This window comes from Podarcis melisellensis, assembly GCF_964234715.1.
Source record: "Podarcis melisellensis genome assembly, chromosome: 8".
In the NCBI taxonomy this organism is placed as follows: Eukaryota; Metazoa; Chordata; class Lepidosauria; order Squamata; family Lacertidae; genus Podarcis; species Podarcis melisellensis.
This window is the reverse complement of record NC_138540.1, coordinates 60,681,529-60,699,887: the sequence shown is the minus strand read 5'-3', so window position 1 is coordinate 60,699,887 and position 18,359 is coordinate 60,681,529. Positions and strand designations below refer to the sequence as shown.

General features: G+C 44.4%; 1 protein-coding gene across 9 annotated transcripts in view; it reads left to right on the top strand.

Moving 5' to 3' along the window:
* Positions 1-18,359, top strand: part of CSMD2 (CUB and Sushi multiple domains 2) — a 489,690-nt gene that overhangs the window by 377,018 nt on the left and 94,313 nt on the right. For all 9 annotated transcript variants that reach the window (XM_081921160.1, XM_081921159.1, XM_081921158.1 and 6 more), the window contains 4 exons: positions 3,323-3,525; positions 5,976-6,167; positions 8,460-8,598; positions 12,031-12,218. In XM_081921160.1, coding sequence (XP_081777286.1) covers positions 3,323-3,525; positions 5,976-6,167; positions 8,460-8,598; positions 12,031-12,218 — 722 coding nt within the window. The remainder of the gene's footprint in view (positions 1-3,322; positions 3,526-5,975; positions 6,168-8,459; positions 8,599-12,030; positions 12,219-18,359) is intronic.

Genomic DNA, 18,359 nt, shown 5'->3' with positions numbered 1-18,359 from the left:
CTTGTGGGCTTTCCATGGGCATCTGGTTGGCCACTGTGAGATTAGGATGCTGGACTAGATGGATTTTAGCCTGATTCAGCAACATGGCTTTTATTAATTATAGATCTGGAATAGATTAGATTCACACTTCTCTAAAACAGGCTCACGATGTGAGATAGGGCAACCCACTCAACTCCCCTTCCCATGTCCCCTGCTGATCAAAATCACATCATGCTATATGCAGGGAACAGGTGCCCCTGTGTAGACCTGTTTGTGCTCTGCAATTGAACATAAATAAATAGATGAAAAAGCCTGTGCCAAAATAACCCAAAATCTCTGGCAAGAGTAGCTGGGTTGTGCAATGTGTGAGAATTATGCAAATTGACCATATTTGCATGATTTCTCTTACTTTGCATAATTTATTTTGCAATGTTTACTATTTTGCATAGGCAGAAGGTTAAAAAATAGGACCTCAAGCTTCATAATCAGTAAATTAATCAACTATTTTGTTTCTAAAAAATCTAGTTGATTAATCAGTGGCGGGTGGGCTAGTTTTAATCATAGAGGCAGAGAGTTAATGCCCTACCTATTGATTATTTTGAGGTTAGTTTCATCTTTGTGCCTGTTGCTGTAATAGGGACTGGGAAAAGGAAAGAAAAAGGTACCAGATTCCCAAACCTGCAAAAAAACTGGTTGTCATGGTGGGTGGCATGCAACTAAGTTTTATTCAGAGAGGACCCACTGAAATTAATAGACCTAAGTCATGTTCATTAATTTCAGTAGATCTACTCTGAAAAGAGTCCTTCCATCCAGACACCAATCAGTTTTATATATTCTGCAGAGTTTATAGCAAGGATTACTTCTGGAAAGATCTATGTTCCCAACTGCAGTGTCTGCAGCCCAGAAGCTGAACATACTCTAAATTGTGATTCAGGCGCTACTGTAAGGTTACCGGGGACACTTTTCAACTTCAATGAATTTTGTATGGGGATTGATCCGTAAACCCAGGGACTGTCCCCAGGAAACGGGGACATCTGGTAACCTTATGCTACTGGCTAAAGGAAATCTTTGAGTGCCCCAAACAGGAATTCAAAATACCAAAAAGAGGTTTGGGCAAAGAATGCTGAATCTTTCCTTGTCTGCCCTCCCATCATTTCCTCTGTAGTTTCTCCCCTTCCACTCAACTTTTTCCCAGCCTACACTTACTTCTAATATTAGAACCTAGCTGGTAGGGTCAGGGTGTGGTGTGTGTCATGACACCAAACCAGGGTGCCACAGTGGAAGAGCCCATAGAGCCCAAACCCTCACAGGCACCTTTCCGTGGACCCGAGGAACTGAGGGCCTCTCACATCACTTTGCTAGACCAACAGCACATGGAGTGCACCAGATGTGGGGGCATGTGGAGAAGTGCTTGTTTTCAGGCCAGAGGGATGGCCCTTTTAGAGTTTACAGTCCCCCAACATAAGGGGTGAAACTGAAGGCAGAAGTTCAAAAGACCTCACTTCAAATCCAGCCCTCCACAGGTGTAGTTGCCCTATTGGGAGCTCTCCATGGTGCTGCTTTGCCATGGGGTCACCTCCTTGGGACCAGAACAGGGAAGGAGAAGGGAGGGCTTCAGAAAATGGGCAGCAGGGGTTGCAAATGGGGTTAAGCAGCTCTTTGCACCCTTTTGGTGATGTAAATGATCAGCTCCCTGTCTATGCTGAATAAAAATCCATTGATCCCAATATACTACTGTAACATTGCTATTAGCCAAAATCACTGTTAGTATTTTACACCTACGTTAATCAAAGCAATCAGCCTATAGTTTTCAGTCCCTGGATCTCTTGCCTCATCCATAGATCTGTGTGCATCTGGTGTCAGAGGAGGGTCTCATCAAGAGGGCTCTGCTGCATAATCTCAACCCACCTGCCATTCAGATTCCTCATCCTCAGGTGGCTCCCACTCTTTGTCTGAATCAGAGTGCTTAGAAGGAACCATGACAGGACGGTTGATATATGTCAAAGGAGGCCCCGTGTGCAAATCATGGCTGGCAGATTCTCCTATTGTGACATCACGAAAGTGGGTCTTCTCTGTAGTGACACTGACCCCTTAGAACGTCTCTTCCCTATGCAAACCAGAAGGTCTCACTGTGGCAGGCTTTAAACAGCTACTGAAAACTTACTTATTTTGTCAGGCTTTCCCTAGGACTTGGTTTTCTGAACTCACTGCTCAATATCTGGAGAAGTTGTTGGACTACAGTTCTCATCATCCCCTACCATCCGTGATAGTGGCTGGGGCTGATGGTGTCCAACAACAGCTGGAGGGCTGCAAGTTCCCCATCCCTGTATTAAGTAGGACAAGTGTGTATGAGAGAGAGAGAATAGATACATACTGATGGATAAACAGATTCAGTCACTGTGAGCGAGCTGTGAGTCCCCTGTAAGTTCCCTCAGCGGGAGGAAGGATGGGGTTCTTATCTTTTAAGACGTTTCAGAGGAGTGCCAAACAATAGTGATGGGACCTTCTTCAAAGCCTCATATCTTCCTTCACTGCTTTTCCTCAACGTTTTATTGCATCTTGAGTACAAACGTTGGCGAAAATACAGATATAACAAGCATATTCAATAAAAAGTCAGAGAGGTTTGGGCCGCCTGAAAAAGCAGTCAATTAATAACCATGCAGTTGTCTGACATATATAATGCATTGCCACAGTACCCATTATCTCGAAGATGGAATTAAAATATTGAAAGTGCCGTGCCGCTGCGGCCGCCGCCTAACAAGGTGGAAAAGAACACCAATAATAAAGAAAACAGAAGTGGTTGTTAAACTTGGCTTGAAGTGTGTAGAGACATTTGGAAAAGGCAGCTCCTTTTCTCCTTGTTCTTTTCTGCTTTCTGTAATGAGCTTATCTTGAATTGAATCTTTTTGTGACTGTCCAGTTATCCCTCTTTCTTCGTAGCAAATACCCAATTTCCTGTCACCGTGAACTGTGCTCCTCTTCGTGTTCCTTTTAACCAGCAATCTCATATTATTTTTCCACCCTAGTGACTTGTTTAATGCCAATTCCTCCCCCACAACCCAGGAATCCTGAGGACAACTGTGCAGTGAAGGGAGTGGGAGGAGATACGTAACAAAGTTTTTGGGGCATTCTGATCAGGCTAGAGTTGACCACAGTGAGAGCAAAATACTGGACTGAATGGGCCAATGGCCTGACTCAGCAGACTCTTGCTATCTCCTTAGAGTTCCCAGGGCTCTCTGGGGGAGCCAAGGTAGTTGCAGTTTTGAAACTTACAACAAGTCTATAGTGCAGATATAGCCTTATTGTATCTGTTCTCTCCTCCACCTCTCACTTTGCATGGCAGCCTCCATTTCATGGTTTTCCACACAGAGGAGTTCCATGATGTTCTGAGGATCTGGGATGGGCCTGTGGAGAAAGGGATTCTCCTGAAGGAAGTCAGCGGTTCCACTCTGCCCAGTGACGTCCACAGCACCTTCAACTCCGTGGTCCTCCAGTTCAACACAGACTTTTTCACCAGCAAGCAGGGTTTTGCCATTCAGTTTTCAGGTAGGTCTGATAAACAGTACTAATCATTTGAGAGAGTGAGGAGGGCAAGAATCAGATGGAAGCACCTTTCCTCATCCTGTCATGGACTTTAGACCAGGTGTCCTTAGGTGCAGAATCTTGAGCACTAGCAGCACCCCAGTAGCCCTTTTTTTAATTTGTACCATACTCTGCACTCTGCACCTCAGACCCATCAGAGGCTCAGGAATGTCCTGAGGAGTGCCCCCCCTGCAAAAAAACCCATGAACACAAAGAATCAAACATCAGCATAGAAAAACACTGGCCCTTTAACTCCCCAGGCGCAACTCTTGAGCAGCATGGCAAGACAGGGGATGTTGGCCTAGCTGCCTCAGCAAAGGGAATATGTTCCCTTCTTCCCACCCTCCCATTTGAAGTGAGGGCAACACAAGGGCCTCAGTTGCCCTCAGTCATGTCACCAGGAAGCTAAATCTGGACATACTGTGCTGTGATGTTATTTGCAAACAGGTATGAAAAAATAAAAAACCTCTAAGAATAGTGGAGAACATTTCATGACCTTTGAAAGCTCATTTCCACAATGAAAATTCCATTCTGAGATAGTGTGTTACAAACCAAGCAAGCAGAAACACATTTGCACAGGAGAGGATTTTGAGAAGTTTATTTGGTGCACACCCAAGGGTGCATGGGTCCCCAGCTATGCCTCTTGGGCCCCAGGATCAGCCCAAGTGTGTCATAAATGCTTTCTAAACCCTCAGCACTTTTCCTCCACATTGCAGCGAATCGTCAGAAGTCTTGTATAAGGCGTTGAATGATCTTATTTGAGTAACCCCTGAGAAGCACCTGGGGACCCTCAGTGTTCCTCCAAACAAAGCCATTGCTTTGTTTTATTTTTAATAAGCGTACTTTGGAGTCCCTCTTTTCAAGGGGCTGCTTGCTGCTTTCAGCACCCCCTCCAATTAAGAGGTATTCTGTCTGTTTTTAAAGCCTTGGGCACTGGAAAGAACAAGAGTGAGTTTTCACTTAACATAACATCAGATTTCCCAAGTTCCTTCCATAAAAAGGTCAGGCCCATGACTACCTCTGAAAGCTGGCGGCAAAATTCCTCTCCATCACTTAGTAGGAGCATCTTTTTGCAGTACAGTTTATTTGAGAGCATATGGTTGACATAAGATTGTAACAAAATGCCATGTAGGATTAGCAGATGCCCAGGCTTATTAAGTAAACATGAACGAGTGCAAATGTACATCAGGCTGAACTCCACGGAGCACACTTGAACTTGTCATCCCCTGCAGCTTTTTCCCAGCTGCAGAGGCAGATGTTATCTGTGAAACGAGTGATATTGTGTGCTTGAGCACGCATCCCTGTGCAAGCTCACACACGTGCACACCAGAGTTTGACGTGAGGATGTGCAGAGTCACCAAAGCCTGTTGTCAGTGCCAGGCTTTATGCCTTACACTGAAACAGTGACAGCGCATCTAAGCATGTGCAGAGTGTACTTCATTGCCACCGAGAAACCAAAAACAGAACATCTAGGCTGGGAGGAAGGGCTGTCTGCACACAGGCAAGAAGTTTCAGGCAGTGGGAACACCAAAGGGGACCATGTAGCATAGATGGCCTGGCATTGTTGTTGTCCTCAACCAGCAGGAGACAAACTTCTGCAGAACTTTTGAAGTGTAGGAATGCTGATGTCGCCTAGTGGCTAACTATGGTGACCAAGGGAGCCAGTGTGGTAGAGAGGTTAGAATATTGGACTAGGAGTGTGGGCATCTTGCACCACACTTTTCTTCCATTGAGCAGGATGCAGGGAAACCTTGCAGCCTCATCCTTCTAAGTCCGGAAAGTGGCAGGCAGTATAAATACCCCAGATTGGCTAAGACTGGTATGTACTCTAGGAACTTCCCTTGAATGACAAGTGACACGTTGTGTCTGAGATGCGCTGTTCAACAATGTCAGACTATGGGTGGAGGTACCTGAAAGGAGAGTCATGTTCTCCAGCTCAGGATCCTCCACATCTGGACTAGCCTGGAAACAGAACCAGGGAAAGCTATGGTGAGTGGAAGCCTCTGTTCTGTTGACTAGGCAAGAATAGAAGCCTGTGTCCCTGGTATATGCTGGTATTGGCCAATATTGCCTGAATGGCAATATTGCCTGCAGGGAATCTTGAGCACCTCCAGTCCACAGTACCTCACTTGGCCTTTCTAGGTTTAAGCCATGGGTGGGAAACCTTTTTCAGATCAAGGGCTGCATGCTAGTGTTGGATGGGGCCCGAAGCATAAGAGAACAGGGCAACAAATGTGAATTTTGCCCTTGAACAGTAGTCTTTTTTCTATACACACTTGCACACATCTCTCTATCCTCCCTCCAGCCAAGAGGTTCTCGACCCATGGTTTGAACTGTGGAATCATTGAGAACTGGTTAATATATGAGAAATGCTGTTGCCTTAGTTCACTCACTTTTTCCCTTCTTGTTTTCAGTGTCCACTGCCACCTCCTGCAATGACCCGGGTGTCCCACAGAACGGGAGCCGCAGTGGCGACAGCAAGGAGGCAGGAGACTCCATCATTTTCCAGTGTGATCCTGGTTACGCCCTGCAGGGGGATGCCAAGATCAGCTGCGTGCAGATTGAGAACAGGTTTTTCTGGCAACCTGACCCTCCCACCTGCATAGGTAGAGGCTTCAACCTGGCTCCCTCTGAAGTTGCCCAGCAGCTAGAGACAGTCACAGTAGAACCAGCAGGAAAAGGAAGTGCTTAGCCCAGCTTGGATCGCTTCTCTGCTTCATGAGAACTTAGTGTGGAGCAGGGCCAGAGATGCAAGTGAAGTGATCTTTCAATCTAGTGTAGTAGTAGTAATAATAAATGAATAGATAAATTATTATTATTATTGTACATTGTAGCACATTATTGTGTGAAACAGAATATACCTGTAGAATATACAGTGGTACCTCGGTTTACATACGCTTCAGGTTATATACGCTTCAGGTTACAAACTCCGCTAACCCAGAAATAGTGCTTCAGATTAAGAACTTTGCTTCAGGATGAGAACAGAAATCGTGCTCCTGTGGTGCGGCAGCAGCAGGAGGCCCCATTAGCTAAAATGGTGCTTCAGGTTAAGTTTCAGGTTAAGAACGGACCTCCAGAATGAATTAAGTACTTAACCCAAGGTACCACTGTATTGTGGTTTAAACAAATACAAGCTGAATCTTGAAATGCATTTCATGGGGAGGCGGGAGGATAATCTATATTTATATTTACTTTTGTAATACAGTTTGGTATGGTTTTTATTTTTTAAAAAAAGATGTTTCACAGAGGTCTTTCCCCTTTGAGCTGGCAAGTCAAATGAGTTGGGAGGAGAGGACCCAGTAACTCTGGCAGTGCTGAAGCTGCAATTCCCTCTCATCTTCCAGGATTTTGTGTTGCAAAGAAATGATTGTAGTTGGTGGAGGAGGAGCATTTTCAGTGACTGGAGGGAGTAAATATTGTGAGGAGGGGGATGAAGAGCACAAGGGCTTTTGTCAACTGCCAGCCACTATTATTTTCTTCACCAGAATGGCCCAGTATGATGCTGTGTCGTGAGGTGGCATCATTCTGGGGCATTCTCCAGAAAAGAAAATGGTGGGAGCAGTTTGGGTGAATTCCACATCACCCAAATTCACTGAATTTCGAAACAGTGAAAGAGGAAAGAGCAGTGTTACCCCTCTTTTTTCACCAAACCTGCCTCCCCGTCCCCAGTCAAAAGTTAAATGCATGCACACACAGGTCCACACTGTATTAAAATTGTCATGCCAAGTACACCGAAGCAATAAATGTTCAATTAATGGCCTAATTAAATGTTAGCTGTCTGTGTCATCCTCTTGTACTTAATTTGTATTTATAAAATATAATCCCAAGCAAGGGAAATTAATTAATACCCTTTCATTCTAAAACTAATTTAAAAAGAAGGTCAGGAGTTTTCTGTTTCTTTTCTTTCTTTCTTTCTCTGTTTTCACTGGAGGGCAGCTTATGGGTTTCATTCCTTTGTGAGGGACTAACTTGATAATTTGATACCCAACCCAACCAGATAAACCACTGCTTTGGAAAGTTTTGGAAAGGTGAAACTACATTATTTTGGCAAACATGCGCCAAAAAGCATGGAAATGCCTTATGGGTTGGTTCAGGACCCTGGACCCTCCAGATGTTGTCATGGGAATTGGCATCTGTCAACATCTGCAGGGCCCATCTCAGCCTTATAAGGAAAAGAACTGTAAGCAGGGAGAAGGGCCACATAACCATTCCTATGAAAATCCCTCTTGCCGAGACCAACTCACCCCACAAAACCTCAACTGAGCTCTGCTTTTTTCTGTGTTTTGAGCCTGGCTGATTGTAAATTATTTCAAGTCATGTTGTTGGAGGGGAAAATGTCATTAGCAGCAAACCTAGGAAGATACAGGGGTTGTAGAGGAGGAAGCTGCTCCTAAAGTTGCTAGGTAATACTCAGGTCCTTAAAAAGGTAAAGGTAAATGACTCCTGACAGTTAAGTCCAATCATGAATGACTGGGGTTGCTGCGCTCATCTCGCTTTACAGGCCAAGGGAAACGGCCTTTGTCTGCAGAGTTTTTCCGGGTCATGATGCCAGCATAACTAAACTGCTTCTGGCAAAGCCAGAACAGCGCACGGAAATGCTGTTTATCTTCCCGCCGGAGCGGTACTTATTTATCTAATTGCACTTTGACGTGCTTTCGAACTGCTAGGTTGGCAGGAGCTGGGACCGAGCAACGGGAGCTCACCCCATCGCGGGGTTTTGAACCGCCGGCCTTCTGATTGGCAAGCCCAAGAGGCTCAGTGGTTTAGACCACAGTGCCACCCGCGTCCCTACTCAGGTCCTTAGACTGCTCCTAAGTTTTTCCAGTACCTGAAACAGATGCATTGCATGTGCGCATGAGACTCTGAAAGATAATCCTCATGTATGCCTTCTCTTATAGCTCCCTGTGGTGGGATCCTGACTGGACCTTCAGGAGTGATCTTGTCACCAAACTACCCAGAGCCTTACCCCCCAGGAAAGGAGTGTGACTGGAAGCTGACTGTCTCTCCCGATTATGTCATTGCCTTGGTATTTCACACGTAAGTTCTCCCAAGTTTCTCTTTCTTACCAGGTAAGGATGGGAGGGGGCTGCCTTCTTCAGCTTGCTGCTATGCTTTGAAATTCACGCTTCACCAAACTGCGTGATGCAGCAGCTTTCTTGTGTATATGAGGAGAAAGCGCTCACAAAATCTGAATATTAGAAGAAAACAATTTACAAAAATGCATTACAGGAGAGGGAAATTGCTTGCAAATATGCAGATACTTGGCAAAATTAAGTACAGAAAATCCACAAATATTAGAAGAAATACACGTGGAAATAAGAATTTCACGTGAAGTTCTTTTTTAAACAAAATGCAAACATATTTGATAAGTTGGGGGGGAAATGGAAAGAAAATCATTTGGAAAAAAAAAAAAGGAGCAACCCCCTCTGTGTTAATCACTATGTATTTTCTCTTTTCTTCTGGAGGCAGAGTTTTAGGGTGCCTGGGGCACCACCAATGCTATAGTGATCTTACATGATTCTGTATTCAATTTCCAGACTTGGTTCTGACCATAGTGCAAGTTCAGTTTGACATATTTTTTCAATGTGTATATTTCTTTTCCTTTTTCAGGTGTGCATGAGTGCATATGCAGATTGAGGAACACATCAGACGTAAAGGAATCTTGGTGTGATTATGTGCTCACATCAGGAATCTGTTTTGTGTGGTGGTTTTAATCTATGTGCTCATGCACATCTCTTACCTGTGTAGGGAGGGAAAGATACAGGTTGAAAACTGTGCATGAACCAATTCCAAAATAAATTTTGAAAGGAATGACTTCCGTAACACACTTCACATTTATTGCAAAAGGGGGAGGGGGTGTCATTAACATCAGCAGTCCTCCTTACAACAATTGGACATCTGCATTTCTGCATTGGCCCCTTAGCTACAAGTATGATATTCTCAGTCACTGACTTCTCCCCACTTAGATAGATGCATATTTTTCCTTTTACTATTTTTTGCAAATTTGAGCAAGGAGGAAAACTGGAATGAAGCTTGTGGTTGTTCCCACCTTCTTGTAGATAGAGAACATTGAAATAAATCAAAGATGGGTGTCCTCTGCAACACCCACACTGAAAACTGAATGCCTTTGATCATATGAGATGCTTTTTAGCCACCATCCAAAATGACTGCAGGCATTTGCTGGAAGTTCAGCTGTTAGAAAACCTCCTTACTGACAATGCTCTGAGATCAGACAAAGAGCTTTTGTAACATTGGTCAGATTTTAATTCTGCTTTTGGCAGGGTGAAGATTTTGTCAACAATGATAAATCTTTTTGGGTGGGAACATTCCTCATTGTCACGGTGCAGATTTTTGTCAACAGTGATAAATCTTTCTGGGCAGAAACATTTCTCAGCCTAACTTTTGAGATCAGTTTCAGCTGCTGCAAACTTGGGAATGGAGGTGGGAAATAACCAAAGGGTTGTGAAAGTTGTTACACAGATATGCTTTGCTTTTTCTTTGAGTATTTGTTAACCAGTGTGTTGCCAGTGTGATAAACACATTAGCCCAAGTTGAAACCCCAGCTTGTATTATCCCTATTTGTTAAGGCCCTAAAGATGCTATTTTGCTCCCCGTCTCTCCTCACCACCTCATTTGCTGAAGTGAGAGCAATGGGATGGGAGGCACAGTGTAGATCCTGCTTTGCAGTAGTAGCACTTTACAGATCCACCAGGAAACCTTTTCTGCTGCCTTTTTGCTGGCAAGTGACAACTCATATTTTTCCTACAAGTATTCTGAACCAGTGGATAATACATTTGTTTACATATTTCATATATATATGAAATTGGAAATGTGTGTGTGTGTGTAATTGTTTATTAAATCAGTATCCTGTCATTCTGCCAAATGAATCTCATGAAAGCATGCTTTTATTGTGTATCAATGTAGTGTTGTTTTAATGTGAGAGCCCTTTTCATGTAAGTGGCCACATGAAGGGTCAACACTGTAATGAAGCAGGGGATGAAGGGCTTTGCCACTGGTCTCATCTCCAACCTTCCATGTCTCCTTGACTTTGGTGCATTGGGGGACGAAAGGTGAGGTGGCTCTACATAGGGAGGCTCCACGGCATGATTTGGAGACTTGCACAAATTAGAGTTCCATATTGTGTGGAGGAGCCTTTGCAAGGACATCTGCCTCCCCTTTAAATTTTTGCCAAACACGTGGAGCTCAAAGGAGCAGGGCAGGGCAGATGCATGACATTGGGGTGTAGTTCAGGAGGCACAATCCTATTCCTCTTCTCCACGGTATGCCTCCACATAGAGGGCCGATGACTGTAGATTCCATCTCAGTTCCAACAGATCTTCAGGCCCTTTCTGAAGCTGGTGTTTACATTCTGAGGCTGCATTTTTAAAAATCAAAACATTCTATTTTGATGGGCAATTTTTTTTCTATTTCGTGTTGTAAATCTTAGCATGACCATAATAGAACCTCCTACTGGCTACCATTCCATTCTGCAGGCTCTGAGAAACCTTCACAACCATTCACTTTTAAGCTATGCCAGCAGATCCCACCGGGTTCCATTGGCACAATGAGTTTGTATTTCTGGAGCTTCTGCATTGGAAGACCTTCCACATTAATGCAGTTCCCCTTTGTCTATCTTGAGTCACGCTCCCAGTTTCAAAGAGCTATTTTACCCTACTTCCAATTTCTCTGTTTAAAAAAAAGTTAAGTTACCTCTTGTATGACGCAAACTCTTATGTGACCCATGGGGTTTCTCTCTACACTCAAGAATCCAAGTAAAAGCTATTTCAGACTTGGTAGTTAATTGCCATGGTGATGTTTCAGTCATTGGTATATTTGGATTTGATGCTATTTTGAGCAAAACTGAAATTAAGTCTCAATTTTTAGTTGCTGTTGTTTTCTTCTCCCATATTTTGAGCTTGAATTTTTATTTATGATGTTTATCTTATGGCTGCTGGCTGAAAATGATAAAGGTTTGCTGTGCTGAAGCCTGTCATTATTTTCTGTTTTGCATGGTGTGTGAACCCAGGCCAAGGGGCCAAATGCAGCCCCTTCTCAAGACTCTGAGCTACACCCTGTCCTGCCCCTGATTTGTGCCCTCCACGAGTACTTTGCCTGGCTGGAATGTGACCCTGGACTTTGATTATCCCATTTCCTTGCCTGAATAAATGATGGAGAGATATATGGTGTGTGTGTGTGTGTGTGTGTGTGTGTGTGTGTGTGTGTAGAATTATCTGGCTTCTGCATGGCCGAAATGTAGCCTTCTGTACAAAGGTAAGTATCACATGAAACCCCCCGCCGAAGGTTGTGCTCAGACAGAAAAAATATTTCCCAACTCTATTTTAGTTTATCACTTAATTCTAGTGTCATTTTGATAGAGGGGCAACTAACTGAAAAATATACTTGGTGGCAGTGGTGGAAATGGTAATAAATCTAACACTCATGGGTTTCCCCCCCTTCCTTCTTCATCAGCTTCAATTTGGAACCAGGATACGATTTTTTGCACATCTATGATGGTCCCAGCTCGCTTAGCCCCCTTATTGGGAGTTTCTACGACACTCAGCTACCAGAGAGGATTGAGAGCAGCAGCAATAACCTCTTCCTGGCCTTCCGGAGTGACGCCTCCGTCAGCAACATGGGATTTGTAATCTATTACACAGGTGTGTGTCAAATTCTAGGAGATAGCTACGTTGTTATTATCTCTACCATTTTTTTATCCTGCCCTATCTTTTGCTACCAGTCCCTAGTCGCATTTAATTCAGCAGACATCTATGTTATATTACCATTGTGGCAGCAAAGGCTTGTCATGAGCATTGCATGGGGGGGCAGGGGGTTAGAGAGACAGGCGTGCGGGAGCGAGTAAGAAAAGAATGGGAGCTTGCGCCATGGTTGAGGGAAGCAACAGAAAGCAGTGGGGCATAGGAAGCTGAGCCAATCCATTGGTCCAGCCAGCTCAGTTTTGCCTATACTGTTTGGCAGTGGCTGCCCAGGGTTTCAGGCAAGCGTGTCTTCCCGACACTACCTGGAAATGACATGGATTCAGCTTCTAGTCTCATGTAAAGGCAGTGTGGTGCACATTTAGAAGGAAAGCCATCAGAATTTCAAAACCAGGAATGATTGCAGCTCCATGAGCAGTTTTTGTTTTAAAGGAAATATTAAACACTGCTGATTTTCATGTATAAACCTGTTGCCATTTAGCTGAGAATCACACCGTCTAACATTTTCAAAGGGGACAAGGGAGCAATTTATTTTTTTAAACAAAAGCATAATCTCCTAAGTGGATGCCTGGTGAGGAACATCTGCAGAGGGAACGAAGTGGGATTGTACAGGTGTAATATATTCCATCTTCTTTCCCCTTCCATTTCTTCTCTGCATTTGACTAATCCCATCCCGCATTTGCAACCCTTCAAAGAGCAGAGCGTGCCCTTTGCAACTTCCTCTCAGCTTTCAGCCTCCAGAGTACTTGGAGAGCACTGGGGGGTTAACCAGGTGCACCTCTCTGTGTATTGCAGCAGGATTAAAGATTTCTTCACATGGGTTGTTAGCTCTCTTTGGAGGGAAAGGGTGGGGGAGGGGGTAACCTCTCTTGACTTAATGCCGAATGCACGGATGTCATTCTTAAAAAGGAATTTGGATGCTCTGCCCTGTCTCTCTCTCCCCTTCAACTCTGGCTTGTTCAAAGGGAAAAATTAACAAGAAACTTTGCTCCAGAGTCAGACCTCTCTGTGGTGAAGTTAGTTCAATTTGAGAATTAATGCAGTGTGGCTGTTGAGAGAATGAACTGTAATCTTGGGAGTCCCAATTTCAAGTCTCACCTGAGCCCCATCACTCCCCCTAATAGCAAACTGAGTTGTTGCATGCTGACAAGACTGAGAACCAAGAAGGAATTTAAGAAGACCCCAGCTGCATTAGAGACTGCTCCATTAGGGCAAATGGGGCATTGTCCAACCAAGCTCATACAGTCCCCAGGGCTGGCCCAGGATGTCTTGCCTCTTGAAGATGGTGATTTGCTTCCAGAGAATCTGTAGCTCTTTCTTACTCCCAAAATTAGTTATGCTTCTCAGGTTTCACCGGGGCAGAAAGAATGACTGTTAAACTCACTGGACTTAAGCCAGTTTAAATATGCCCTGTGTGTTTCTGTATCAAACTCCACCCAGCAGAAGTCTCATTATTCACACCTTAACTTACTCTAGGGTGAAAGAGAGTGACCCCTGTCTCCCCACCCCACTGCCCCATCTATGCCACCTGTTGCCAATTCTGTTTTAACGCACTGTCAGCCTCTCTTTCACTTCTTGAACATGAGCCTTATGTGAGTTTGGGGGCTATTCATCTGAGGATAAACTAATCTGTCAGCAAGCCCCAGGTTAGTAAGCCATGTTTTTAAAATACACTGCCTGCCCCCTCCCCATCTCCAGACCTAGCAATAACATTTTTTGGGGGGGGGGTTAAAAATAAAAAAGCTCAATTATCAGTTATTTACATCCAGCCAATTAAACCTGTTTAGCTGTTGCTCCTTTTAGGCATTCACTTGGCACTAGTTTTTAAAAAAGGCACCCAAAATGATTACAAGGTTGAAGCTCCTTCAAAATGAGAACAAGTGTCTGGCCATTAGTGCTGATGCTAGGAGTGCTGGTGATGTCCTGACCCAGGATGTTGGTCTTCGTAAAGCTGATGGTGAGGCTGAACTCCCTGCGTGCTTGTGCAAAATGGTTTATGAGTCTCTGTAGAGCAGCGGCTCTCAACCTGTGGGTCCCCAGATGTTCTTGGACTACAACTCCCACCATCCCTGAGCTCTGGCCTTGCTACTTAGGGGTGATGGGAGTTGTAGTTCAACAACATCTGGGGACCCACATGTTGAGAAAGGCTGCTGTAGAGCTTCCTCTGAGTGTGCTGTCCAGGCTGACCATGGCAATCTCTCCCACCAACAAAGGCAACCCATAGCACACGTACCATATGCCAATCAGGTAGAGATTATAACTCATAACTGCTGGCTCTCGCATTGTTTTCGCTGCTTTTGCAGCACTGAAGTGACCCCTCCCAGGCACAAGCCTGGGTGGTGTGTATGGAAGTCCTGAGCTGCCCAGCCAACAATATCCTCCCCCTCTTGGCCTCACTGATGTGGTCCAAAGGAAAGGAAAACAATACAGTTGGCACCAGCTTAGCTGGAGGAGTTGCTGGAAGGAGGCATGCAAGATTCCAGCCGCTTTAGGGACTTAACTCTGGATTTCTGGGTGTAATGGAGTGATGTCACTTCATTCTATCCAGTGAGGGGAAATTAAAGACTGCAGGAGCTAAAATCAAGGGTTGTGAGAAGCAGAGCCATAGCTCAGAGGTAGAGCCCCTGCTTGCATACGGAGGACCCAAGTTCAATCCTCAGCATCCCCAAGTAGGAATGGGAAATATTTTGAACTGAAATCCAGGAGAACTGCTGCCCCTGATTGTAGATGAAAATGATAGCAAAGGTGACGGTAAGAGTTAGAGGCCAAACAAAACAAAAAGTCCACAAGGAATGGAGAATGTTTAAAGAATATTTGAAGAACCATGGTATAAAGGGTAATCTCCTGGCAGAGCTAGACTGAGCCTTGTAGTATATAAAGGTAATTAGCAATTTACATAGAAATATGATAAAAAATAGAAGAAATAAATAACTGTGCTGTAAAAGTGTATTTAACAGATAACATACAATGAAAATGTTTGGAAGTCTTTTTTAAAACCTCAACTACTTTTTCTTCTTCTTTATTTTTATCTATCTATCTATCTATTTATTTATAAGTTGTAGTGTCATGTGTATTGTGAGGTATACAAAGTATCTTTGCTTCAGTTGCCATCATTTGCTTTTTTGTTACAAACAAAAGCGGAGAGTGTTGTATAAATGTATATTTTAAAAAATGATAAAGATTGAATAAAAGGGAAAAAAAAGAAAATGAGAAGATGGACCAATGACCTGACTCAGAATAAGGCAGCTTCCATTGTTCCTAAGATATGAGGGGGGTTGCTGTTCTTTTTTGTGATTCTTTTTAATGTGTAATTCATATACACATAGTACTTAGATAAGTTTTTTTATCACAAAATGCTCAATTAAACATGTATTTTATCTCAGTGTGCACATTTCTCAACATATTATAAACACTTTTGAGCCACAAACTGTATCTCAGCATTCAGAGAAGTGCAAAATCCTGAAGGATAATTACTGTCTGATTTGCGTATTGGTCCAGGAGTTTGCAAATTAGGTCAGTTTGCTTCAAAGTGCAGATCAATTGACATTCTCCTCCATCTCCAAGCTAAAGAAGGAATGAAAGTGAAGAGACAAGACATCTCCATGAAAAAGCTAAGGGGGGGGAGGACAGTTGGTCAAGGAATATCCCCCTCCCCACCTCTTTTTCCAGCAACAAAGCACAACATTGTGCAGTATGGTTTCATTTCATTTTTTTCTCAAAGGGAGCGCAGAGGCAGAGATCAAGAGGAAGACCTAAGATGCCTGACAGCTGAGTGGGAGGCAGAGTGTCAAGCGGTAGCTGCTTCAGCTCCTTACATGAAAGGCACCACGGCTCTTCAGAATAACAAGTGGGGAGGGGGGGAGTGAGAAATAGAGGCACTGAATGGTGGCAGGAAGCCTGTAGGGGTGAGAGTTTCTTTAGCGTGGAGAAAGGGCCTGATAATAATATCCCTTAGAAGTCAACACTGCAGACAAGAAAGGCAACATTTTTATTTTTACTTTGTGGCTTGGGGCTGGAGTCATCAAGGCAATCTCTCTCTCTCTCTCTCTCTCTCTCTCTCTCTCTCTCTCTCTCTCTCTCTCTCTCTCTCTCTCTCTCGTAGTCAGAGGAGGCTGCTCCATTGGGGCAAACGGGGTGCTGTCCCACCAGCTACAGTCTTCCCTCAGCTACACCATTCACCTGCCTTCTTTCTTACTGTGGCAATTAGAGACCTGCAGCTAATCTTGCACCAAAGAGTTGCCCCACTATATCAGGAAACATTAGGGACATGGGTGGCGCTGTGGTCTAGACCACAGAGCCTAGGGCTTGCCAATCAGAAGGTCAGCGGTTCGAATCCCCGTGACGGGGTGAGCTCCCATTGCTTGGTCCCTGCTCCTGCCCACCTAGCAGTTTGAAAGCACGTCAAAATGCAAGTAGATAAATAGGTACCACTCTGGCGGGAAGGTAAACGGCGTTTCTGTGCGCTGCTCTGGTTCACCAGAAGCGGCTTAGTCATGCTGGCCACATGACCCAGAAGCTGTACGCAGGCTCCCTTGGCCAATAAAGCAAGATGAGCAACGCAACCACAGAGTCGTCCACAGCTGGACCTAATGGTGAGGGGTTCCTTTACCTTTATCAGGAAACATTCTTTCCTCAAGGTACCAGGAAGGGCATTACTCCTTATCTTGTTACCACATACCAAAGTGTATGCATAATACAGAAGAGGCTCATGTGCTGCATGAAGGTGCTCAGAGAGTCCTTTGTTCGCTTGCTTAATTAATATGCATTTAACCAGAGTCCTTATATGGAATCATAGTAGGGCGTTATCCCAAATGATTGGAAGGTACTCCATGCATGTGTATAGTCTTACCTGATAAGGGGAAAGTATATTAGGAAGCCCCCTTCTTTGGGAGGGTGCTAAGTCCTTTTGGATGTTAATCCACTGAGCCAGTCTGTCTGGCCAGCAAAGACAATAAACGTTCCTTTGTTCTTCTCATGCAACAGTGTGGTATTTTCCTTTCAGCCTGTTAAATTGCAACATTTTTTGTTGTTGTTGTTTAGTCATTTAGTCGTGTCCGACTCTTCGTGACCCCATGGACCAGAGCACGCCAGGCACTCCTGTCTTCCACTGCCTCCCGCAGTTTGGTCAAACTCATACTGGTAGCTTCAAGAATACTGTCCAACCATTTCGTCCTCTGTCGTCCCCTTCTCCTTGTGCCCTCCATCTTTCCCAACATCAGGGTCTTTTCCAGGGAGTCTTCTCTTCTCATGAGGTGGCCAAAATATTGGAGCCTCAGCTTCAGGATCTGTCCTTCCAGTGAGCACTCAGGGCTGATTTCCTTAAGAATGGATAGATTTGATCATCTTGCAGTCCATGGGACTCTCAAGAGTCTCCTCCAGCACCATAATTCAAAAGCATCAATTCTTCGGCAATCAGCCTTCTTTATGGTCCAGCTCTCACTTCCATACATCACTACTGGGAAAACCATAGCTTTAACTATATGGACCTTTGTTGGCTAGGTAATGTCTCTGCTTTTTTCCAAAGGATGGCTCTAGCTGTCAGCTTCCTCCTCCTCCTCCTTTTCAGTGTTTCCTCTTGTAGAACTCAGCAGCAATGCGGATGGGGACAAAACAAGACTTAGTTGTTTTTGCCACTTGTTGGCTCTCTGGCTCCACCTTCTGCTGGGCTCCCTGCCTTCTGCCCTTCCAGTTCCAAGGAGATGGAGCTGCTCCTGGTCACAGGCTTTATCCGAGCGGTGCTTTTCTCATTCATGTCATACAGCAGCTCCACCTGATGCCAACGTCATGGCTCGGGTGCTTAACTCTGTCTCAGTGAATAAACAGGAAGACGTTGCATCTTAGGATATCCTGGCCCCAAATCATATAGGACTTAATAGGCCCAAACCATCCTGAATTGTAGCCTGAAGCAGTTTAGAAACCTGTGAAGCCTTTGAATGCTGGTAAGAGATGTTCTGATTTGCCACAATATTCTGGCAAGCTTTGTAGCTCAGTGGCTATGTTCTACCTCCAGAGGAAGGATGCTTCTGAATACTAGTTGCTGGAAATCATGCATGTGAAAAGCTGCTTACAGACATCCCATATGGA